This window comes from Triturus cristatus, chromosome 4_2 (genome assembly GCF_964204655.1).
Source record: "Triturus cristatus chromosome 4_2, aTriCri1.1, whole genome shotgun sequence".
In the NCBI taxonomy this organism is placed as follows: Eukaryota; Metazoa; Chordata; class Amphibia; order Caudata; family Salamandridae; genus Triturus; species Triturus cristatus.
This window is the reverse complement of record NC_140586.1, coordinates 802,082,462-802,108,721: the sequence shown is the minus strand read 5'-3', so window position 1 is coordinate 802,108,721 and position 26,260 is coordinate 802,082,462. Positions and strand designations below refer to the sequence as shown.

Here is a 26,260-nt window from a genome sequence, read left to right as displayed (position 1 = left end):
GAAGCAAGCTTCTGACAACTTGGAAGCCAGCCAAGCAGTGATGAAGGCGTGGTACGACCACAATGCTCACCCGGTGGAGTTGGAGCCTGGCCAGAAGGTGTGGGTGATCGAACCAGGAGAGCTTAGTGCCCTCCAGGATCGCTGGTCAGGACCCTTTGAGGTGTTGGAGAAGAAGGGTAAGGCTACCTACTTGGTGGACCTGAAGACCCCTCGTCAGCCCCTGCGGGTGCTGCATGCCAACCGCCTCAAACCCCACCACGAGAGGCCCGAAGTCATCTTGATGATGGTGACTGACGGAGGAGAGGATGTGGAAAGCGAGCCTCTCCCTGATTTGTTTGCGTCTCAAGAGAAGGATGGGTCGGTGGAGGGAGTGATTCTCTCCCCATCTCTAACTCCTGAACAGCAGGAGGACTGTCGCCAGGTCCTGGGGCAGTACTCTTCGTTGTTCTCCCTTGTCCCGGGTAGGACTCACCTGTGCGTCCATGACGTGGACACAGGAGACAGCCCACCTGTGAAGTCCAAGATCTACCGGATGTCAGACAAGGTGAAGGCCAGCATTCATAGTGAAGTCACTAAGATGCTGGAGCTAGGAGTGGTCGAACCTTCTAGCAGCCCCTGGTCCAGTCCGGTGGTACTAGTACCAAAAGCTGCACCACCGGGTGCCCAACCGGAACTGAGGTTCTGTGTGGACTACCGGGGACTGAATTCAGTGACCAAAACTGATGCTCATCCGATCCCTAGGGCGGATGAATTGATTGACCGGCTGGGAGCTGCCCAATATCTAAGTACCTTTGACCTTACTTCGGGGTACTGGCAGATCTCTTTGACTGATGGAGCAAGGGAAAGGTCAGCCTTCTCCACGCCCAATGGCCACTACCAGTTCTGTGCGATGCCCTTTGGGCTCAAGAACGCACCTGCCACGTTTCAGCGCCTGGTAAACCAGATCCTCACCGGAATGGAGAGTTTCTCTGCTGCTTATCTGGATGACATAGCCGTCTTCAGTAACAGCTGGGAGGATCACTTGCGTCACCTGCAAGCTGTTCTCCAGGCCCTGAGACAAGCTGGATTGACGATCAAGGCCAGCAAGTGCCAGATCGGGCAGGGGTCGGTAGTGTACCTGGGACACTTGGTGGGTAGGGGAGCGGTGCAACCCCTCCAGGCGAAGATAGAGGCCATCATGGCCTGGGAACCCCCCAAGACACAGACTGAGGTCCGAGCTTTTCTGGGCCTCACGGGATATTACCGCCGCTTCGTGAAGGGGTACGGTACCATCGTAGCCCCCCTCACGGAGCTCACGTCCAAGAAACAACCTCGACGGGTAGTCTGGACGGAGGCTTGTCAGCAGGCCTTTGTGAGATTGAAGAAAGCCATGTGCGAGGCCCCGGTCTTAAGGGCCCCAGACTTTTCCAAGGAGTTCATTGTCCAGACAGATGCATCAGAACATGGCATTGGGGCAGTGTTATCGCAACTCAACGAAGAGGGTCTGGATCAACCCGTGGTCTTCCTATCCCGGAGACTACTTCCCAGGGAACAGAAGTGGAGTGCAATAGAGCGTGAAGCCTTTGCAGTGGTATGGGCTCAGAAGAAGTTGCGGCCATACCTGTTTGGCTCGCACTTCCTGGTTCAGACCGACCACAGACCCCTTCGTTGGCTGATGCAAATGAAGGGGGAGAATCCCAAGTTGTTGAGGTGGTCTATTTCCCTACAGGGAATGGACTTTCAGGTGGAACATCGGCCTGGAGTGGACCACGCCAATGCAGACGGTCTCTCAAGGTATTTCCGCCTTAGTGATGAGAACTCCCAAGGGGTTGGGTAGCTCTCCCCACTTTCAGCTGGGGGGGACGCGTGTTAGACCTGTCAGCCCTTTGGGTGGTCCCTCCTCATCATGATTTATTTTGTCCCACTTTTGCCTCAAACCCTGTTTGAATTTTTCCTTTTTGGGAACCACCAGACTTTTTCGTGTTGCTGCAGATTCAGGGAGCCATTTTATCTACCCCTGAAACTTCTGTCTGAGGGCCTGGAGCACAAAATGGTGGCCACCTGTGACATCACCAGCATCCACTGGAACCTACCAGCACCTTCCAGAACATTCCAGAACCCTGTGACAGTTGGAGGCGGTTTAGAATGTTGGGAAGCTAAGACAGAGAGTTGGCAGTTGGAGCTGGCAGTTGGCACCTGACTGGTGAAGAGTGAGCAGCAGAAACCTGAAGGAGGAAGGAGTGAGGCAGCAGGGGTGGAAACTTGTGCCTGGAGTGGGGTCCATAAACCCACCCTTGATACTAGTCCCTACTGACTGAGCTCAGCCTGGAGCCCTGTGTGGGAAGAAGTAAGAAAAACCATCTTAAGGACCTGGACAGCAGGAACAGGCCTTAGAATCCCAGAACAGCAAGATCCTGACCTGGATACTGGTTTCCCTGGAGCCGGACGTCGAGTAGCCTGGAGACCTGGAGCCTGAGGTGGAGAAGCGGCGCTGACTGGAAAAGCAGACGTCGTGCCCAGAGCCGCCAGAGATCGTGAGAGGGCGCCGACGGAGGACGTGAGGTGTACCAGAGGTCGAGGAGGAAGTTAACCAAGGTCGAGTGAGCGGTGTCAACGGGGGAGTGAAGTCCGCCCTCCGGAGTCGCCGGAGACCGAGGTGAAGTGTGCCGGAGGTCGGGAGTGGAGATCGCACTCCGGAGTCGCCGGAACCTGAGAGAATCGTGCCGGAGGTCGGGAGTGGAGGTCGCACTCCGGAGTCGCCGGAAACCTGAGGAGAGGAGCACCGGAGGTCGGGAGTGAGGATCGCACTCCGGAGTCGCCGGAAGTCGACATCGAGCCAAGGCCGGCCGACGTCATCGAAGCTGAGGTCGCCATCGGACCGGAGCCGCCCGAAGTCGACATCGAGTCAAGACTGCCCGACGCCATCGAATCGGAGGTCGAGATCGAGCCGAGGCTGCCGACATCGAACCGGAGCCGCCTACCGGCGTCGTCAGGAACTGACATTGTGCCGAGGCCGCCGACATCGAACCGGATCCGCCTCACGGCGTCGACACGACTCCAGCGGCGTCGGAACTTCAGAAAAAGGGCAGTAAGTGGAATAGAGGGCGCCAAAGGCCCTGTGGAATCCTAAGAGACTACTCTAGGGGTTAGAGAGGTGCTGGAACCAGCTGGACTGTGCCAGGGGAGAGCTGAGACTAATTTAGAGGGGTTGTGTAGAGTGAGAGAGCCAGGTCTCTGGTATTCCCCCCTTGATCTACCTCAGTTTAGGCCTCAGCCTTGTCCAAGCCAGGGAGTAGACACCCTCAAGCCTTCCACATCCCCACAAGCTGTGCCTGGGCCAAATTAGCCCATAGTAATCTCAAATGTGATCTGATTCTATGAGTGTCACTGTCAGCTTTTAATTATTTATTGGAGGCACTGTATTTATTGTATTTAACCTATTTATTGCTTCACTGTATTTATTGGTCCACAGTATTTATTGATGCACAATATTTATTGGTTTACAGTATTTATTGCCTCAGAATATTTAATTGCCTGTATGTATTGCACTTATATTTAGACCTTCCTTATTTATGATCACCCCTATTTATTGAATCATTAAGCCAGTATTTATTTGACCTGCACTATTTAAAAAGTTTGTATATTGTGATTGTGTTATTATTTATCTAATCAGCAACTAAGAGAAAAAGAAGATAAAGAAAGATATTTTTCATAATTTTTACGGTGTAGAGTCGTTTTTGGAACGGATGCACGCATGGTTATTGTATGGGTATGTCGTATGCTTAGCACGGTGCCTGATTCCTGACCACTCGAGCCAAGCTACCACTGTATGTCCTGGAAATACTCCGTTACCCCCAACCCTTACCGGTGTGGGAGCGGAGTAGATTTCTAACAACAAGGCTGTCTAACAGATAAACCTCTTTATACACAAGATCTAAAAATCATTGAAGATGGTGAAAAACTGGTACAACCAGGAAGACGGTCCGGGGTAACGACGGACAGAGCGTTGCCTCACGCCCTGAGTTGTAACCAGGAGTGTAGGTGCATCCCTGACTTTTTGCGGGTGATTAAGTTACATCACTACGGTGCCACATATCCACAGATAAGTAGGTACTTTGGTAGGTTGTATCGTTCTCTTTCATCTCACTCATCACTTATTCACATTTTTGCAGTAGTGTTACCTTATGGTCCTGACGAAAGCCACTGTCATTGGGTAGACACAGGGTGGCTGAAACATGTTGACCCACGAGGGCGCGGCCCTATAACATTTGTGGACGCGTTTCCCTCATAATTTCTGCTGAAAGGGCAGCTCGGACCTCGAGGGACGTAGAAACTCACCTCCTGTGTTGCTGGCCTTACGGAGTCTGTAGGGGCTTGGGATCAGCAGATCGGTCAGCAGTGTTGCGGTGCCTGCGAATGCAGTGGAGTGACTCCTTCACTCCAACGGAGATGATCTTCAGTTGTCTTTGATGCTCCAAAAGTCCTGCACGGATATTGTATGATGCACAGACTATGCAGCTGTCCAAGAGGGAGAAGGAGTCCGGCCCAAACAAAGTCCTGAGTGTCCAGACGGTCCAAGTGCAGTGGTTTCAGTTCTGAATCTTGTCCACGACGAATCTACGGTCCTACAGACAGGTAAACCCCCAAGTACTCACGAGAAGGTTGGAAAGATTCAGAAGACCCTCCCAGGGGAGGGACTGGACAGGGGGAGGTTACTCCCATGTCCTTTGTCCAGTTTTGCGCCAGAGCAGGAGCCAACGGCTCCCAGAACTGGTTTGAACTGGACTATGCAAAGGGACACCAAATGCACCCCTTATGCAGACTTTCAGTCGCTGGCAAGCACACCCACCCAGCCCTAATACAATAAACCCTATCTGGGAGGTGGCCATACCTCCCTGTGACAGGATGCTTATTGTTCTGCCTTCCCGTGCTCGAGCGTGGCTCAGCAGCAGGAGGGCAGAAATGTCTCTGGTCGACAGCAACCATTTTGTGCTGTCCGGAGTTAGAAGGCTGGTACCAGGAACACCAGGGACCCCACTAAGCTTGCTTCTGAGAGGTGAAATCATACTCCCACACCGGTTACCAGTGTGGGGGTATGATTCCAACATGTTTGACACCAAACACAATAGAATTTGTTTCAACCGTGTTAGAGTTGGTCATCTCTCGGTCGCGTAATGCCCCTCTGTCATATATGGCTGCTTCACTGACAACCCCTAGGCTGCAGTGGTGTCATGCTCATGCAGTGGCACCCTCTCACTTAGAACCAAGCACCCTGCCCTCAGGATTGTAAAGGCCTATTATAATGTGACTTATAGGTTTTAAGTGCAGTGACCATCAGATATAGTAAACCTATATCTTAAGTAAGTGGTGCGTGCACCAACTTACTCAGGCTGCAATGGCAGGCCTGTAGTTCCATTTTGCATGGCCTCTCATGGGTGTCATAATATATGCTTCAGCCCATGGGAGACCTCTGGGGTACCTATGCCCTGGGTACATTTGTACCATATACTAGGGACTGACAAGGGTACCCCAGTATCCAATCTAGAGTGTACCTAAGTACATAACATAAGTGTAAGGAGAAAGAAGATAGACTGGGGTCCTGGTTAGCAGGATCCCAGTCAGACTAGTCAAAAACTGTGACATCAAGCAAAAAGTGGGGGTAACCAGAAGAAGCAGATCCTACTTTCCTACAGTGTACATCTGCTTTTTCTTCAAAGGGATCGCACCCTCCCTCCGCTCATACGGAGAAGAGACTTAATGTGCATGGAGGAGCTGAGAATCCTACCACTACTCAACATTCTCTCCCTGAAGCGCTTCCTTCTGGGCCTCCCCTCAGAGAATTTAGGTCTTCTGGCTCCCAGGAATTAGTTTACCTGAACCCAGTAGAAAAGCAAATTGCCAGGTGTCTGGTTGCTGATTTACTCCCTCAGAAGCCAAATTGAGTTGCAATGATCAGGGGCCACAGTTGTTTTACTTCCTTCTACAGGTGATGCTGATTGCTCTAGTACTAAAGTATCCCTGATAGCATCAGATCTTTAAGAACAAAACAATCAGCAAGTATCCGAGAAGGTTGTTGTCTTTAAACTTTATAAGGAAAGTATAGTGTAATTTCAATTTGGAACCTAGTAAGTAATATTTCCTTGAAAGGATTAAAACAAGACCTAGAGTACATACATAGTCTTCTCAGCAACATGCTTTGCATTATTTCAGTCAGTTAATATTTATACTTTTTATTGCAGCTGTGCAAGAGATAAGTAAGCACTTAGGATTTTTGTTGCTTAAATCAAAGTTTCGGAAATTCATATTTTCTCAACTTGGGCGTTGTTAGGATTTCTCTTTTACGTCACATTTTTCGTCTATGCATTTAGAGCTCCTCACTTGATGTGTGTTTTGGAGAGCTAAACATTTGGCGTCTTCAGATGATCCCGAGGAAGTCTTGGCGTTTGGAGAGCTATTTCAAAATTCTTTTTCAAACTTTGTCTAAAATGTAGGTGAACAGACATTCCTAGACCAATCTTCACAATTAGTTGATTCCTTCTCCAGATGATTGTTTTGTGTGCAGATGATTTTCTGAGGAATTTCTGTATGGTTTTGATACTTATGATGCTGGTAATCCAAGACATGTCCAGTGTTTACAGCTGTTCAAGTTTGTCTGTTTTTAAGCTGTTTCATTTGTATATCATTTTAGATACCTTTATGTCCGATTGGATGGCACTATGTCCATTAAGAAGAGAGCAAAGATAGTTGAGCGTTTCAACAGTCCGTCTGTGAGTACTGCTTGTAAATACCGCAATGGTGTTACAATCCTATTCGTTCAATTTGTTTGCACACATTACACATAAGTGAATACATGGTCATTCATGACTTACTGCTGTGGCATCATTCAGAATGTTCTGTTTAATGAAGCGCAAGACTTGGATAGTATTAACATGTATGTATGTAGACTTGTGGCGTAATGTACAAAAAGGGTGAATAAAATGTCAAACTTGCGCATTAAGGATGCACGTTATATTTGAAATAGCATGTGACTTTTTATTGTCATGGTCATAACAACCTCTGTCAGTTTTTCAAAGATACATTTGCCATTGTTTCAGTCTGTCGGTAAAGGAAGTTTCAAAATACTTTTCTTATTCACCTTTAAAGTGCCAATGTGGAAAAAATTGAACTGTACGTCTAGCTTCGTAGTCTTTGATCCTGTGGACTATGTGTTAGCAGGATCAAGTGCAGCCAAGTACCTTGAAAGTAAATTAAACATTCATATTTTTTACTCTTCAAGGTGTACTATAGGTGTCGCCTCAACTATTGATTCAAGTCCAAGTTTGATGTCTCAGGTTCTGTGCCTTGGACGTCCATAATTGAATTGGTGTTATCAGTGGGAAAAAGGCTTTACTTTGGTACAAATAAACAAGTGCATTACTGTTTAACTCTGGAAGAGCAGGGAGCCCCCTTTGCATTGCAGGCTATGAACTAATTGTGATAAATATTTCATTTTTTGCAGAGCCCAGAATTTATTTTCATGTTGAGCAGCAAGGCAGGAGGATGTGGGTTGAACTTGATTGGTGCCAACAGGCTTGTGATGTTTGACCCAGACTGGAATCCAGCAAATGATGAGCAGGCAATGGCACGTGTATGGCGTGATGGGCAGAAGAAGACCTGTTACATTTACCGGCTGCTTTCGGTATGTTAATTTCCCCTTTGTCCAAGCTGATTTGATACCCACATGATTTTATCATTTTGTGAAATTGAACATAAAGTATTGTGGTCATACCTTTTGAGAATTGTCACATTGACCGTGTATTAATAGATCCTGGAGGATAAATCTGTATTTTGCTCTCCAACTTCTGGCAGCCAGTAGCTAGCATTAGAATAGGTGGGAATGAAGTGTGAACTTGTTCTCAGGAGCAAACAGTAGGTTGACCTGAATGGGCAGCGATTACCCAGCTGAACCTGACAAATGCACAAGCTGAACCTGACAAAATGCGCAGGTGGTGGTAGATGGATTCTTTTTTACTTTAAAGTGTTAAGTCCTGCTGGCAGCTCCGCTGGGATTTTTCATATGAGAACTGGGGCGAAAGTTAAAGAGGCCTCCACTGGCATGGCAGATGTTATCTTACTCTTTTTGCCCACCCTCCACCCTCCCTGCAACAGCCAGGCCCCAATCACAGTGGAACTCTTTTTGACATAGTGACTGCTGGATTTACATATAACGTGGGGTTCACTTCAAAGGACGAAGTCAGGATGCCAAAAACATTCTTCTGTATCCCATGTCGGGTTGCTAAAAAAGTTTGCTTAGTCTGCAGGACTTCTGTTTGAGATTGCTGTCAGTACAGGGACTGCCTTAAACTACATGTTGATGTTAGATGTAGGAGGAGACTAGGATTACTTCTACACACCCTCAGTGTTGAAGTTTAGTGTGGCTGACGTCTTTAGCCATCTTGAAAATGGCCAAAGTAAGTTGGGTAAGCTCCTAGAACCTTTACCCTATTGGTTAGGGTGTCCCTCTGGGTCATCTCCACCCACTAGCTCGTGTCAGGCATAAGTGTAGCATCTCTAGGCACACTCTTCAGAACACTCCTGTACCTGTGGAAGATCATAAGAGGACTGAACCTGCTGTCTGAGACTTGAGAAGAGGTTGGAAGACTGGACTTGCTTTCCCTCTTGAACCCAGGTAAAAGAAGGCGATCCCATGGGTTATAAGGCTGACCTCCTGTTAAACTACAGGTACTCAACAAGAGGCCTTTTCCTGCAACTGCCCAGCTAACCGGTGGCATCTAGACCCTCCTGTTCGCCTCTGCCTGCCAGCCAGCCTGTAAGTCTATAAGGGCCTCCCCGTAGGTCCTGGGAGGCTGCAGACATATATTTTTGTGGTGGATTGGGACTTAAAGGACTAAAGTCCGAAGTTTAAACCTTTGACCAGAACAGACATGGTTAGTGTAGCTGACCTGTCCTCTATTGCAGTCAGGGCCAAATTGCACCGAGGTCCTGTTTTGCTGTGACTATTGACTATCATTGGAATTTTGTGCTTCTTGGCAGTTTTTCTACTTAAAACGTAAAAAATGTATATCTCTGGTTCCCTTTATTGGATTTTTGTCATGTTGGTTGCCTTCTTGTTTGATGAATTTTACTTTATTTTTCTAATTCATTTTATAATTTTTATTACAATTTTAATACTGCAGAAATACTTTACACATTGCTCGAAGTTAAGCCTGTCTGCCCTGTGTCATTGCGTGTTTATGTAGTGACTTTAGTGGTTCACCATGAATACGATTGTTATTACCCTCAACAACTAATAACCCAATTTCTTACACTTACCTCTCACGACAGTCAGTCAATGTCAATGAGCAGAATTCTAGGATCTTGCTCATAGTTCCAGGTGAGGTTGTTGGAAGCTGACATGTAAAAGTTCTCTTCTTCCATACTATTAATTCCTCATTTTGGCTTTTGTCTCAGACAGGGACCATTGAGGAGAAGATACTCCAGAGGCAGACGCACAAGAAGGCACTGAGCAGCTGTGTAGTAGATGAGGAGCAGGATGTTGAGCGCCACTTCTCCATCGGGGAGCTGAAGGAGCTGTTTACGCTGAATGAGGCCACAACAAGTGACACACATGACAAGTGAGTCCTTTAGTTATCAGCCATGGGTTTTCAGATATTAACTTTCTCGTGTCATATGATCTCCTTAATAAGCGTATTCTATCTAATCTTTAATTCCAAAACATTTATGGACATGTACTATTTATCACTTACGCTTTTATAACAATGTGAAGTAAAAAGCTTAAAAACAGATGCAACATCTCTGTGGTACCTATTTGCAATTCACCCAGATATAATACCTGTTCTCTGCTAGTCTCAATGCAATTGAACATCATTGATTTTGCCTGTTGTATTGTAAAATGTCTATACCTGAATGGTCACAATGGTATATGGTTATTGCCTCTGGTTTTTCTAACACTGCTGTGTGGTATGCTTGTTCGGCCCATTCATTAGGCAACTCTTCTTCACTATCATCTCATAAATTGTTCTTCTGCCTACTCAGCAATCGCGTAAATGCACTTGAAAAAAAATAAACTGATTGAAGCATACTCAACGTTGGTTAAGACCCCTCTCTTAGTTTCAGGCATAGTATTCAGAATGCCAGTTTCATATATTTAAATCTTGAAAGTCTGCAGCTTATAAAGTTCATAGATCTTTCCAGTCTTGGACAGCTGCTCCCTTTATATCTGACAAGTCTGTTACTCGCTTTGTTCATGACACCTTCAACGACCTGCTCAGAGAATGTTATAAGATCACTAGTGTGCCGGAAACGTCCTGCAGAGTAGTACCGGTTCGAGTACTTGCCGTCGATTATTGCAACAGGTGTAAATGTTGAACCGTAATGTACATGACTTTACTGGTCTGATAAATCCGGGATGCCCCTATATTTAAAGATGAAATTGGTAAAATCATAGCTTCAAAAACATTGTGAAACCTGCTATTACTTTTTAGACCCCTAAGGAAAATTGCTTGTTTGAGGTGTATGTCCGAGCAACAAAACTTTAACTGTGGCAACAACCAACCATAATATGTATAGAGCTTCTGAGTTTCTTCCATGCTATCTTGACACCCTCTGAGACCGAAAGAAATTGTAATTGTGTGCAACACTTTTCAACCTATAGAGGGAGGGCTTAACTAGAAAGGTCACAACTACCATCTTTATGACTTTGACACTACTGTTGCAAAGGTGAAGCGGACTTCAAGGGGACAACTGAGTCTTTAAATCATCCTTTCCCTTCCCAAGTTTAAATTCTACCTGGCCTTGCAGCTCAGAGGTAACCCATATACCTGCCTTTTTAAATCAGTTTTTGTCACGGGTAAGGCTATATATATTTCATTTCCAGCACATCTGCTCTGACTTAATCTTGTTGTGGTATCCTGCTCTTTTCTCTGTCTAGTCCTTTCTCTGTGTTCTGTACTTTGCTGCTCAGCCAATGTAAGTGATGTCACAGAATGTTCCTTGTGTGTATGTTTGAGCGGAATTGTCAGTTGCTATATGTGGTCTGAGCAGCAGGGTTGCTGCTCCCGGTGGGTCGGATTTTCCAGATACTACTTTCAATACTATTGCAACCATCTTATCCTCAAATGTTCCTGTCCCGACTGAACTAAAAAATAAATCTTCCCTTTGGATATAACTACGTCTCAGAGTACTTTTATTCTTGTATTTCACACTTGTAACTCTGTATCTGGGTAGCTACCCAAATTCCACCATCAGCTGTCTCAATGCCAAAACCGAACCCTGATCATGAAGAACTTGACAATGGAAATGTGTTCAGGACATTCCATGCAACCTGTCAGAGACAGTACATTTACTAGTAAAACATCACAAATTTGACTGAGCTTGCAGCACACAAAGGGCAGAAAAGTTACATATTTTGAATCCAAATTATCAGGCTATCTTGATTTTCAGCATTAGAACTTTCAGCACTTGGCTGAATAGAGACACAACAGTGGTAATGCAGAAGTAATGTTCATGCATTACTCCAAGAATTCACCTCAATATCTTTAGCATTACTCCTTTACTCACAATGTCAATAGGTTAAATGGAATGAGTTTTCTCTTGTGTGTCAAATCAGTTTTGCCAGCTTTGTCTAAGTTTATTTGAGTTTTTTTTCCACAGCTTCTATAAATGACCATTAGAGGTATTTGGAATCTATTTTCAACTCTTGGAACGTCAAATAAAAATGATTCTTAATATCACAGTAGTAGATGGAGATGGTGATTCAAGTAGGGGAGAAGGTGGCAGTAGGTCACTTTTTGAAGTTTGAAATTAGTTTCAGAACTCAATTCAAAAGGAAGCTTATTCCTTGATTGATCGAAGAGAAGTACAGTACCTGACGCCCAGTTCACGAGATGGCTATGAGGTAAAAAGGTGTTAGAACCAATAATCTGTGACTTGGTATTGCTAATGAAATCTTTTGTCAGAAAAATTCCACTCTTGAGGAATCTGGGGTATCTTGCAAAGCCCAGCTGTATTGCATGCAAGCAGTCTATCACTTTCATGGCTTTGTGGATGGCTGCTCGCTAGAAGACTGTGTAACAACTGCAGTAATAGAAAATATTATTTAGATTTAATTCATAATGCCCTTTTTGTTGTAGGTTTAAGTGTCGTCGATGTGTGAACGGCCACCAGGTGCGGCCCCCTCCAGATGGCTCCGACTGCACATCTGACCTTTCACAATGGAACCACTGCGCAGATAAGCGTGGCCTGCAGGATTCCGCATTGTACTCTGCATGGGATGCTGCTGTCAGCTTTGTGTTCCATCAACGGTCTCACGAGGAGCAGCGAGGAGTTCTCTGACATGGGTTTCATCCTTGATAAACAGGTGGAACCACACAGGGCTCTAAAAACCCTTACTTAAGGACCAGGCTTGCTAAGTGATAAATTGCAGTAGCATGCTGGAATAAGCTTTGCTTAGGACTTGGAGATGAAGGGTGCTCAACGGGAGAAGTCAAGACTTATTTTAAAGGAGTATTTCTGTGACTGCTCTATGCAAGCAATAACAACTTGTCATCACCTATTTTTTTCAGCTGGTGCTTTTCGATTATCAATCGTTCAAGAGACTAAAGCATCATGGAAGTTAAATTTTTCAATTCGGTTGTGATACTCCGCTTATGTAAAAAAAATCTTTTATCTTATAGACAAAATTTCTTTGTGGTACTTTCTTTATTTGGTTTTATCAATCTATCTGCTGACTTATCAAGGGACCGACTGGTTCTTCGGTTGTACATTTCTTTATCTATATGAGGACCTGGAAAAGAGCGCAGTGAAAATATTTTTGTAAATGTGCACCATGGTAAGAAATCGCCTTTTTAGATGCTATACACCACCTTATTTTGGAAATGTCCGAGCATTTTTTTGCCTCAGTTTGCAACTGTCAGCAATGTATTGTTTATAAAAATGTCTGAGATTTTACGTAAACATTTGTAGATAAAGTTAAGTTTTGTTTATAACAACGTTTGTCCTTTTTCAAGCAGCTGTAAGGAGATTTGTTGAGTCATTTATAGCAGTGGCCTTTCTAACTGATTGGAGGAAGCATTGGTAATCAATAATAGGGAGTCCCCTTCTTTTCTTAATACTTCTCCACATTAGCTTTGGACGTCCGTAGCCCCATGGGCTCTTCTATTCAAAGTACTGGCTTGAAGACCTGAAACTAAACAAAAGATAAAACAAGCAGCGACCAATCCACTCTTTTAAGAAAGATATACATGCGGGGGAAGTCTTCTATTATTGAAGAGTGGAAATATTTTGCTAAGTAGAGATAGTGCTGAAATACCATTTTAAGGAGAAAAAAATGTTTGTTTGTTCGTTTTGTCCTTAAAGTCATCTGTTCAGGTTTGTGACGTGCGTCTTTCTAAATTGTTGTTCATGGTCCATGCAAATCAAATGCCAGTGGACTTGAAGAATACTGCTAAAATATTTGCATGTTGATCAAACTGCTTTACTGAACATTTGCAATAATCAGTTCGTGCTGTACTGGACTGCAAAAAAGACTACTCATTTGAACAGTTTTATTTTTAAATAATCATTAATTGTTTTAAGTTTATACAACGTTTTGTCCCACAAATTTGAATCGTTCAGGAAAAAAAATATTGGGTTAGAAGAAATTGTTTTCCTTGACAGGTTTATTCTGATGCTCTATGAAAGTAAATATAGTTCAAGATCTTAATGTCCAGAGACCTTAATGTCTGCTCTGAGTATCTGTATCCCTAATGTACAATTGATGCCTCTCAGCAAGACAAATATCAGAATGTAAAACAGCCAACGTTTGGCAGAAAAAGGTTTAGGCATTAAATCCTGGTAATCAACAATAGAGCAGAGCTTAAGTGAATGTTGGTGCCATTGAACCGAGTTCTAAGGGAAAATGAGATTGAAATGTTACTCCAGTATTGGAACTTTCATAGATTCCCATAGCTTGTATCATTCCCCGTCGTCGGAATGGGAGTCTCGGTATCCAAAATAACAGAGAAAGAAAAAGGCCTAGGCCTCATTCCCTTTTGTAGCATATCTACCTCTTTTTGTAAAAGAGACCAAAATAAAGCAACAACCAATCAGATTAGCCTCACCCCACAGAACCTTCCTGAGAGAAGCTCAGAGCCTCAGATTTTCTACCACACGTTGTGCTTAAGGAGTCTCCTTTGAGCTCTGCTCACTTCAACTTTGTTGACTGCTTTTTTCAAAATATTTTTCTTCCAACTTGTTGCTGTTTTTCTTCAGGAATGTCTGACAAGGAGAAGAAAGCCCTTTTCAAGCCTTGTTCCACCTGTGGCAAAAAGCGGCTCTACGTGGAGGACCGGCATAAGGATTGTATTTATTGCCTGTACCCGGATCATAAGGCTGCGGAATGCAAGATCTGTCGTACCTTCTCTACAAAGTCCCTCCGGGACCGTGAGGGACGCCTTCTCACGTGGCTCCAGAAGGTTAAGTCACGGAAGGGTGCTACATCCAGTGACAGTGAGAACTCCTCATCTGGCACCTCCTCTCGCAGGTCAGTGAAAAGGGGTAGGGGTGAGTCTGAGTCCGAGAGCTGGAGTCCGAGTAAATCTCCTCACCACGGTGCAAAGGAGAGGGAAAGACTTTCTACTGCCCCAGCAGTGGTGGTATCCACTAAGGCGTTTAAGAAGCCCTCTTCTCTATCTTCAGAGAAGTCAGAAAAGCACTCTAGATCGTCGAAGACGCAGCTGAAGACTCCGTCGACGAAGACTTCAAAACCTGATCTTAAGAAAGTCCCGCCTGTTCCAGCAGACGGGAGTGTCGACGACGATACAGGCGTCGACGAGGGTGTCGACGACGGTGGTGGCGACGACGACGGTGTCATCCACAAGAGCTATGACGACGTCAACGATGACGACGACGGCGGGAGTGTCGACGGTCTCGTCGTCGACGCCCATCTCTTCGTCGACGGTGCAGCTTCTGTAGACGACCTCGTCGACGATGGTTTCATTATCGATGCCGACGGTTCCGTCGATGACCTCGACGAGAGGATTACAATTTCCTTGAAACGTATAACACCTGATATGACATCGCCAAGGAGGGTGACCCCCTTGCCTCCCGCATTGTTTCTAGAAGAAGAAGACTCTGAGGGGGATGATCGGGATTCTTGTGGCTATGCCCATAGTCCTTCACAACTATTGGTGAAATGTCAGGACACTGATTCAGAGTGCGACTACATGCCTGGGTACTCCTATCCACCATCCTATGGGCGTCAGGACAGCGCAGGCCAGGGTATGGTTGCGGTTCCTTCATCGCTCCTGGCAGATCTCCAGGGCATGTTACAGGATTATCAGAAGAGGTTTTCTCACGTTCCTCCTCCTCCGTCTTCGACTTTCTCTGCACTGCATACTGTGCCTACTCCATCGGCTCCTACAGAATTTTCTCCGGGGCAACCGCCTCAGGTGGCTTCTCAACTGCACGTTTCCAGCCCAGGGTTGCCTCCAGTGATCCCGGATGTTCTTGATGATTCTTCTGATGAGGATCAAGATACTGGCAACACGTCTAATCAGTGTGCTGAGTTGGGAGGACTATGTCATCCCGGATCCTGCTTCACCTACTCCTGATCCGGTGGATTCTCCCCCGGCAGATATTGGGGTTTTCCACAAGCTGATGGAAAGGGCCTCCAGTAGATTCCAGCTTCCTATGCCGCCAGCCCCAACGGAATGCTTCCTGTATGATTTTAAGGAACCCTACAGGAAAGTGGTTTGTTCAATTCCCATTGTTGGCCATCTCTGGGACGAGGGTTTGAAGGCTATGCAAAACCCGGCTACTGTGGTTCCGGTTTTGCCGCGCCTCAAAGAAGTACAAGGCACCTGTGGACAGTCCAGCGTCCTTGATTGGTCAGCCGAAGCCGGATTCGGTAATATCCCAGGTGGTGCAACGCAAGTCACGTAATCCTTCCGCACCACTGACCACCCCTCCGGATAAAGAAGGCAGGCGCCTTGATAATGCGGGAAAACATTTCTCCTCTATGGCGAGTCTTTTAGTAAGGGCAGCTAATGAGTTGGCGATCCTCGGCAGGTACGATCGCCAAATGTGGTGCGACCTTTCGCCTTACTTGGACCAACTTCCATCGGAGGCCAAGACGGAGGCCTAGAAAATTCTTCAGGATGGACAGGCTACGTCGGCGGAAGTAATTGACTGCGCCATGGACATCGCCACTACAGCTTTCCGTGCACTGGCAAGTGTGGCTGTTCTTCGTCGGCAGTGCTGACTCCGGGCGACTTGGTCCGACCGGAGGTTCAGAACAAGATCTTGGACCTCCCATTTGATGGGAAGGCATTGTTTGGGAAACATGTCGAGGATGCCCTCCAGGACATTAAAAAAGATACGGAGACGGCGAGGTCTCTAGGCACTCTTCGGTATTGTAAAGTGCCTTTCCGTGGGGCCAGAGGGAAGAGTACCACGTCCTACAGAGGCTCGTACCAACAGCAACGGTACTCTTCTTGTGGTTCGACGTCCCAGTCGTATCGCCCACAGTACCAACAACGACAAGGCCAGTCCTCGTCTTTCTCTCGCTCAACCACTAGAGGGAAACAGACTCGCCAGGGACGTGACACCTCCAAGAGACAATAGCGGCGTTCTGGCTCTGCCTACTGTACCCTCCTCCCCGTTGACACCTGTGAGAGGCAGGGTGTCCCATTACCTCCACAACTGGACCCGGATAACATCAGACCGTTGGGTCCTCAACATCATTCGAGATGGTCATACGCTGGAGTTTCTTCATATACCACCTTCCAAGCCCCCTGTCGCCATGCCTTCAAAACATCTGCGTCTCTTAAGGCTCGAAGTTCATCAGATGCTCCCCTGTCTCAGAGGGGGGACGGTTTCTACTCCAGGTTTTTCCTGGTCAAGAAGACGCCGGAGAAATGGTGACCCATTTTAGATCTCAGGGAGCTCAACACCTATCTCATCAGTCAATCCTTTCGGATGGTGTCTCTCCAGGATATCTTGCGTCTCCTCAACCCGGGAGATTTCATGGCCACTCTCGATCTCGAAGATGCGTATTTTCACATCCCTATTCATCCAGTCCACAGGAAGTTTCTACGCTTCACAGTAGCCAAGAGCCACTTCCAATTCAGGGTTTTACCCTTTGGACTTCGTTCTGCCCCGAGGATCTTTACCAAGGTGCTGGCACCGTTAGCAGCTTTCCTCAGGAAGCAGCATTATCAAATCTTCCCCTACCTGGACGATTGGTTGCTGAAGGCTCCGTCCAGGCTAATAGCGGAGGAAACAGTCGGGGTGTGTACGGCTCTGTTCAGCAATCTGGGTCTGACTCTCAACAGAGAGAAGTCGTCGCTCTGTCCGTCCAGGAGTGCACGGTTCCTAGGTGCTATCTTGGACACGTCTCTCAACAAGGCTTCCCCAACCTTCGAAAGGCAAGAAAAGCTGAAGTCCTTGGCACATATGTTGAGAAGAAGGTGTCTTTCAGTACGCCGTTCCAAATCCCTGCTAGGAGTGATATCTTCATGCATCCCTCTGAGTCCCCATTGCAGATTACGGATGCGATCTCTTCAAGAGCAACTAGACATGCAGTGGCAACAAGTTCACGGCTCTTTCGACGACAAGGTGGGTGGTGATTACTGCGGCGATGAGGGACGCCGCCTTGTGGTGGACACAGGAGGAGAATTTATCCCAAGGTCCATCCTTCGTAAGCAATCCGGCATCCTCACGTTGTCACGACAGATGCCTCGCTGGACGGCTGGGGTGCGGTGCTTGAGGACTTGCAGGTCAGCGGGCATTGGTTACCCAAGCACCGCCTCCTTCATATCAACCTCCTGGAACTCAGAGCGATTCGCCTGGATCTTCAAGCATTTCTGCCGTGGTAGCAGGGTTAAGCGGTTCTCGTCCGCACGGACAACACCACGGCCATGCATTACATCAACAAAGAAGGGGGTACCAGGTCTCTTCCGTTGTCACAGGAGGCCCAGAGGATATGGGAATGGGCGATCCTCTGTGGAAATGTGGATTTTCCTGATCGGTTATGTCCCCTATCTTGGACCCCAACGATTCTATATGCATGTTACAAGTACATGTATGTTCCCTCCAGTTCCAGTTTCCAAGACGCAAACATATGTGCGTCCACCATCAACATGTTCTCTGTCAGATCCGCCATCAATGGGCTGGATATTCGAGTATGAAGTATGAAAGGCCACCGACTTTATATGGCTAAGTTACTCTATTTTTACAGTTCAGGCAGAATAGGCCCGATTCTGTCCTCAAAGCCTTTCCCTGCTCTCTGTCTCTGACAGCTTCAGCTTGAGCTCGCATCTGTATCCATGAACTTTGTCCTACTCCCTGTGCAGCTAACGGTGCCTGCCTCGGCCAGTTTCGCCTGCCTGCCAAGAAGCTGTATTTCACCTTCGAATTATCTACTTTGCTTTTCAGCCGATGCATTCCTGTCTAGTGATTTAGGCAAACATTTCCTTTAGCTCCAAGCAAAGGACTCGGCCTTTCCGTCCTCATGCAAGTAATTCATAGCCCTGTCACCATGGAATATTCCCATCCTCTCGCATTCAGTGTAGACATTTAGACGCTTGTACACACGCACAGTCAGTATAGAATAGATTCTGTCCGAGAGTCCTTCCTTGTGGATAACATAGTTCTCTAAACATAGGATGTTAGATATGATTTGGGATTAGGTTGACTTGACCCCCCAGACTTTTCGTCTCCACATGTAGAGCTAAATGTCAAGTCCCCTTCACCCCCTAGTTGCACGTCAATTACACGTCATGCTGCTGCGCGCGCATCTATGTTAAGTATTATCTTATGGATCCACCTATGTGTGATAATCAGAGCCAATCATGTTTCTTCTTGCTCATTATTACGCCTAGTTTCGATTACGTATTTACTATGTCATTTCTCTTATCAATTGTTACACCCTCTACATTCGTTTCATTGTAATGTATGACCTATAAAAGTTACTTCTTGTCAATAAAGTATTGTACTTCACTTCCTGAACCCTCGTGGTGACGGAACCTGAAGGCCGCCACTCGAGTCGGCCATTTTGGAATAAAGCCCATTCAGAAAACCTCTTATACCACGGATTCTGCCTCTTATTATTCTGAGCTATTTTACTTTATTTTAGTTTCCGTATGAAATTCAGTCTAGGTAAAAGAATATTTACCACACCTCCACGGAATATCGCTCACAGCGGAACACCTTCCAGGGGTCCTCAACGAAAAGGCGGACAGGCTCAGCAGGCTTTCATCCATCAGCCACGAGTGGGAACTAAACCAGATGGTCTTGGAGGACATTTTTCGCCAGTGGGGAAAACCTTCGCTAGATCTTTTCGCCACCCCGGAAAACCGAAAATGCCAGTCTTGCGCAAGCAAAGTTCACCATCGCGGATCACTGGGGAATGCGCTTTCGATAGCTTGGTCAAGCGCATTTGTGTACGCTTTTCCCCCATTCCGTTAATACCGAGGATACTCAGAAAGATCAAGGCGGAACCATGCAAAATGAACTTAATAGCCCCGGCATGGCCGAGGCAGTTTTGGTTCATGGAGCTGCACCTTCTTTCTCTGGTCCCTCCTCGTCCTCTACGGATGATTCCGGATCTTCTCACAATGTCACAGGGCCAGATCTGGCATCTGGATCCTCGTTCCTTACACCTCTCAGCATGGCTCCTGAGCAGCGAGAGTTCCTAGATCTTCCTCTCTCGAACGAAATAAGGGATGTTCTCTCTCAAGCTGGAGCCCCTTCCACTAACAAGACTTACCGTCTCAAATGGAAACGCTTTTGCATCTGGTGCCATCAGCAAGGTGTGGATCCTTTTTTGTCTCAGCCTCATAAAGTTCTTCCTTATTTCCTGTCTTTGGCTAAGGCAGGTTTGGCTCATTCGTCCATAAAGGTTCACTTGGCTGCAGTTTCTCGCTTCAGACAAACTGCCTCTGGACCGTCTCTTTGGTCCTCTAGAATTGTCAAGCAATTTCTCAAGGGCCTGTTTCGAGTTTATCCTTCCGTGAGGCCTCCGCCTCCCACATGGCATTTGTACTTGGTTCTCACCCAGCTGATGAAGCCTCCTTTTGAACTGGTTCATCGAGGTGGATTTGAAGTTCCTCTCATGGAAATTGGCGCTCCTTCTTGCTCTCACGTCAGCAAGGTGTATTGGGGAATTGCAAGCTCTTACAATTCAGAAACCTTTCCTCCAATTCAAAAGGAATACTGTAATTCTACGGACTAATCCAAAGTTCATACCAAAGGTGCCTTCGGACTTTCATTTGAATGAGCCAGTGATTCTGAAGGCTTTCTCTCCTCAACCGTCTACACCGGCAGGAAAGGGCACTTCATTCGCCTGACGTGCAGCGGTGCTTGAAATTTTATCTGGACCGTACTAAAGCCTTTAGAAAATCTTCGCAATTGTTTGTTGCATTCAGTGCTCCCCGCAAAGGATTACCCCTGTCCAAGCAGGGTATTGCTAGATGGATCTCCAGTGCTATACAGTTCTGTCATTCTGCAGCGGACAAGCCTCTAGAGGGCAGAATTAGAGCACACTCGACAAGGTCCATGGCTTCCTCTACGGCTCTTTGCGGGGGTCCAGATTAAGGAAATCTGCAGAGCTGCGACTTGGAGCAGCGTGCACACCTTTACAAGACATTACTGTCTGGAGACCTTGGCACAGGAAGACACGGCTGTGGGCCAGGCAGTCCTGAGGAACCTCTTCCATTGAGTGGTGAGCTTTCCTTTCTTCCCTCCTTCCTTTGTATGGTTCTTGCACATTTTGCTATGAATTTTTCTTATGTGATTGCATGGTACTTTTACTATTGGGAGAAGAAAAAAAAAAAGTAAGGTGATATATAGTTATGGACAATGAGATGTCTCAGGGAAGCAAAATGTGTTTCTTACTTCTAGCTACTCTGATACAAGCTATGGGAATCTATGAAGTTCCAATACTGGAGTAAGAAACAAGTTACTTACCTGTAACTTTGGTTCTCCAGTATTGGTAACTTTCATAGATTCCCATGCGCCCACCCTCCTCCCCTGGGAAAGCTCAGCCCTCGGCAGGTTTGGTTGTACTGTTACACAACGGCTACGAAAATCTGAGGCTCTGAGCTTCTCTCGGGAAGGTTCTGTGGGGTGAGGCTAATCTGATTGGTTGTTGCTTTATTTTGGTCTCTTTTACAAAAAGAGGTAGATATGCTACAAAAGGGAATGAGGCCTAGGCCTTTTTCTTTCTCTTTTGTACCTACTGCTATGTTATTTTGGATACCGAGACTCCCATTCCGACGACGGGGAATGATGCAAGCTATGGGAATCTATGAAAGTTACCAATACTGGAGAACCAAAGTTACAGGTAAGTAAGTTGTTTCTTATTCCTGGTGCATTAAGGACTTTTAAGACCCAGTAAGAAGGCTACATTGGTGAGGAAATCTACTAAGAAATGGCCAGTTCCCCTGCAACTGTCCGGGGTGTACATATTAATGAAATGGGAAGGCAGAGGATGTTTCCCTTTTCCTATTCCATTTTATGCTACACCCTATTCTGCCTCTTGCACTTATTGTGTGTTTCAAAATTCTGTTTTACTTTTATGTAAATATCAAAAGAGCAAGAAGGTCAGATGACTGAAACTGTTTTAATAAACTATTCTATATTGAGTGGGTTAGTATTTATTTGCTATACTCTGTGTTTGACTATATAGTGGTAGGTAGCCCTAGCGTCCATCCCCATTCTTGGATTTCATTCTTGGTTGAATGCTCATTCACAAGCTACTGTTTTCTATCCTGCCTTCGCAGTTGTACATGCATCCCTTGCCCACTATTTTTGTTGATTTCTTACTGCTGTATTTGTTCTCTTCTAATCAATGGCAGGTTGTTGTCTGTGGGATTCCTCCTATTAACTACCATGTCAGCTTATCCTTTATGAACTGTATTCTAATTCCGCTGTGGCACAGCCTCTCGGACAATCCTTACAACAGATGTTTCACTGGCTATCCTATCGCTATGTATTCACCAACCTTCCTCAGCACCGCCCAAATCTTCAAGTCTTCTTTCTTCGGTACGCAGCTAGCCGTTGGCACTCTTTTCCATAGACAAGTGATTTTTTTCTTGATTGGAAAAAAAGAGAACGCCAACCACCCTGTTGTATTACCTCGTTTCAACTTTTTTCAATGTATCTGGAAATGTAGTTTTCTCAACTAACCCTTAATACAACATACGATGCACCAAAAACACATTATGATAAAATATGTGCAGGTACTTTCAAACCAATGCCTAAACAGAATACTTTCTACCCCACGCAGTCAAATATGTAGAGGGTAATTTGGGGGAGGGAGCTTACGCAAGATATTTGTGGGTAAAATACGGCATTCTTCCATACATTCATATTTAATTTTGAATGCTAAAGAAGAATCTGGGGTCTATTGAAAGATTTATTAAATATAGCACGTGGGAATTTTAAAGGTACATATAGATAAACACCCTGGTCATAAAAATAATGTATATTAAGCTCTGCTCTGTTCAATAACATGTCCTAGATTAATTACTTTCAGTTCCTTTTCTATCATGTTCATAGAAAGTCCTTGTTCAGGCTGAGGGAATGGAATTTTTTTTGCATTTATAAATGATTCAAACCTAGTGTATATTTGAGGTAGGCAGGCTCCACCAGTTTACCAGGCTTCTTATCAGTGCTTGGGGTTGGATGTCTTTCGCTGAGTGAATGGTCTCTTTAGCAAAAGGATTTTTTTCTCTCTTCTTCTTCTTTGGCAATTGTCTATTAATGATCACATTACTGTACAACTACCGCAGAAAAAGTGTCATGGTATTAGATTGAAGGATCTGCCTGCCTTCTTAACTTGGCACAGGTGATATTAAGATGTGCCAATCGTAGTGCTAAAGAGCTGCCCCCAACCCTTGCAGAACTTGGGAACTAGACGTTGTTCTGTCAAGTGTTGAGGGCATTCTGGAAGGCACTTTGGGGTAGGGGATACATTCACCGAATTTATATGTGACTTGTTAAGGGAGCCTCAAGGTGATGTTGGTTGTGTATTCAAATGTTATCGTTATTGTACTTGGAGTTGTTGATTGTTGTGCACTTCTCATTTTAATTGGTACTTGGGAGGTTCTGGCTTGTTTTCACACAGTGCATGGTTGTCTTGGAGTGCCCTGCTTCTTTTGAAGGCTTCCCTTAAAATGGTGCTGGAGCAGGTGACCTTTGTAATGAGTTGTATGTGTGCAGAGCAGTGGCTTCTTAAAAATGTGAAATCGTTATGTATCTATGATCCAATCAACTTGAACTTGTTCTTATCTTCCTTTGCCTCAAAGGTGTCGTGGAAGTGTATGAGTAGGTTTTCAGTGTATGTGCCAGGGCAGATATGGTTGTTAGTCATTAAGTGCCTTATTTGGTGGTGTGTTTTTTTGTGTGTTTTTTTTAGGATCTTATTTTTCAATACAGTGCTTTGGAGAAAAATTATGCAGTTTAAATATGACACAGTATGGTCAGTCAGGTCATCATGCTGCAGATGAGGTATGGGAAGTCTCCCATAGTTTTGTAGGTGGGCAGCCTAATGAGCTGAGCAACGCTGGTACCCAGTCGATTAAGGAGGATGCCTCCTGGTCAGGGTAACCACTCTCCCCTCGCGCAGCTCCATCCTTAAGGCACTGCCCCCAGCGCCTTCTGGTCTCCAGATAAGGTGTTTGAGGCCCTCCTCCACCCGCAGGCTCCTGCCTGCACCTCATCCCCGGTGGTCCAGTGGCAGAGCCTTGCTCTTCTGCTGGTCCGCACTGCCAGCCTTTCTGTTTCTTTGCAGTTTTGTCTGTTTGTGCCTTTTTGTCTGTCTGTGCTATTTTTTCTGATACTACTTTCACTGTTTTTTCACTGTCTGTGCCATTTTTATGTTTGCTTCTTTCACTGTTAATTTTTATTTTCCTGTTGCCTTTTGCTCCCTTTTCCCACTGTTGCTGCCCTCACAGCCCCTCACCCCTGCGTGTTCCCATCTCCCAGTTGCTCTACCCTCCCCCGACGCCTACTTAATGGCGGCCGCTGCACGACATGGTCCGCACTGCCAGCCTTTCTGTTTCTTTGCGGTTTTGTCTGTTTGTGCCTTTTTGTCTGTCTGTGCTATTTTTTCTGATACTACTTTCACTGTTTTTTCACTGTCTGTGCCATTTTTATGTTTGCTTCTTTCACTGTTAATTTTTATTTTCCTGTTGCCTTTTGCTCCCTTTTCCCACTGTTGCTGCCCTCACAGCCCCTCACCCCTGCGTGTTCCCATCTCCCAGTTGCTCTACCCTCCCCCGACGCCTACTTAATGGCGGCCGCTGCACGACATGGAGAGAAAGACCTCTGACCTCCTGGTCAGGGTAACCATTCTCCCCTCGCGCAGCTCCGTCCTTAAGGCACTGCCCCCAGTGCCTTCTGATCTCCAGGTAAGGTGTTTGAGACCCTCCTCCACCTGCAGACTCCTTCCTGCACCTCATCCCTGGTGGTCCAGTGGGAGAGCCTTGCTCTTCTGCTGGTCCGGTCTGCCAGCCTTTCTGTTTCTTTTCAGTTTTGTCTGCTTGTGCCTTTTTGTCTGTCTGTGCCATTTTTAGGTCGAGCGTCTGCGTGCATGCGCTGTCTGCAAGTCCTGCTGTCATCACAGTATAGAGTTTAATCACACCTGCTGCATGCAATTGGTTCACTCCTTTGTCGCTTATCTTTAAAGGCTCCCTATTGGTTAGCAGTCCTATACATCACTTCGGGTTTTATGTGAGAAGCACCAGTCAACTACAGTTTCCTTACACTTGTAAGTATTATTTGTGTTCTTTAGGGACTTGTTTAATTTATTTCCTACTAGTGTTCATTGCACAGTTGTTTTTTATCTCCTCAGGCGCCGCGCTTTATATTTAGCACAACACCCGCTTTTATTTATAATTTTTTTTTTTTATGTGTTCGTGCCCCATCCAAGAGCCCCTCGCAGCACTGCTGCATCTGTAAATTCAACCCCCCCTTCCCTGCCACGTTCTCCTCCCCTCGCGCTTCTGCCCACTTTTAATTATTTATTTAGTTGCGCACAATATTGGGTGCCATGCTTTATATCTAGCACGGGCCCACTTTTAATTATTTATTTGGTTGCGCAAAGTATCAGGCGCCGCGCTTTATATTTAGCACGACGCCTGCTTTTAATTATTTAGCTGCAGATTCCTTAACTTAGAATATCCCCAAGCGTCAGACTGGATCCTGAAAACTTTTCCCCCAGCAGTACCTCTGCACCCCGGGAGGCGGCGTCGCCTGGCTCCATCCTAATGTCGTCCATGGAAGTGACGTCAACGGAGCCATATAAGACCCCCTCGGCGTGCTGACGTCCGTTTTCTTCTTTTCCGTGTCCCAAAGCAGATCCGGAGTTTAGCAGTTCCTCTGGCCTGTTTTGGCATCAGGGTTTCGCGAAGCCTTTTCATGTATGGAACAGTGTACCGATGCCTGCAGGTCTCAAATCGCGGCAGATGTCGGCGACGGATCCACACAAGATCTGTATGTGGTGCTTGGGCGAGCACTACGACTCCATCGAGTGCAATGCCTGTCGGCAGCTGGAACCAAGTCCCTGTGGGAACGTCGGATGAAACTTCTGTCTGCCCGGTTGTCCTGGTCAGAGTCCTCACGACACCGACTTCCTTCTCCAGCGGAAGGGTCCAAGCGGCGTAGTTCTACCTCCCATGCTGAGGTCTCTGCTTGGGCCAGGTCCCGGAGTCGTTCCCGTGGACGTTGTTCACCTGCCTCACGTAAGCACCGGAAGAAGTCACGGAGGTCGTCGACCTCTGGACACGCATTACTTGGGGGTCCGCCATTTCCGGTCTTCACCGGACGCAAGTCTCAAGGAGTCAGCCCCTGCTTACCCACCGTTTCCTGGTGCGGGGGCAACTCGAACCCAGATGGAGGCCTATTCCAGGACCCTGCAAGCCTTCCTTGGGTCACCCCCACTCCCTGGTGCGCCTTCGGGCCCCACAATGGGGGTAGGGTCTCAGGTCGGGGGTTCACCGGCGGGTTCACCTTTTGACGCCGATTGAGTGCCTTGACTCCGGTTCCGGAGTCGCTGCGACGTCGGGCCATGGTCCGGATGGGCATCCCACTCTGATGTCTAGCCCTGCTGACGCGTCTTCGCACAGTCCTGCGGGGCTCCCTGCGTCGTCGCTGGATGCGGCTGCAGCGCCAAGTTCGACTCCGAGACGACTTTGTTCCTCCTCGCAAGCTCCTGCCTTGGTGGAGGTCGAGTCGACACCGGCCCGACGCCGATCTGACGCCGTACCGACATCGACGCTGGTTCTGTCCCCGGCTGTTC

At 46.5% G+C, this 26,260-nt stretch overlaps 1 protein-coding gene across 1 annotated transcript in view; it reads left to right on the top strand.

The window, feature by feature from the left end:
• RAD54L (RAD54 like) overlaps positions 1–12,927 on the top strand; it is a 186,171-nt gene extending 173,244 nt beyond the window's left edge. The window contains exons 15-18 of the mRNA XM_085602752.1: positions 6,668–6,746; positions 7,478–7,657; positions 9,430–9,593; positions 12,111–12,927. Of these exons, the coding sequence (XP_085458878.1) occupies positions 6,668–6,746; positions 7,478–7,657; positions 9,430–9,593; positions 12,111–12,312 (625 nt within the window). The 3' untranslated portion in view covers positions 12,313–12,927. The remainder of the gene's footprint in view (positions 1–6,667; positions 6,747–7,477; positions 7,658–9,429; positions 9,594–12,110) is intronic.
• Positions 12,928–26,260: the final 13,333 nt, after the last annotated feature.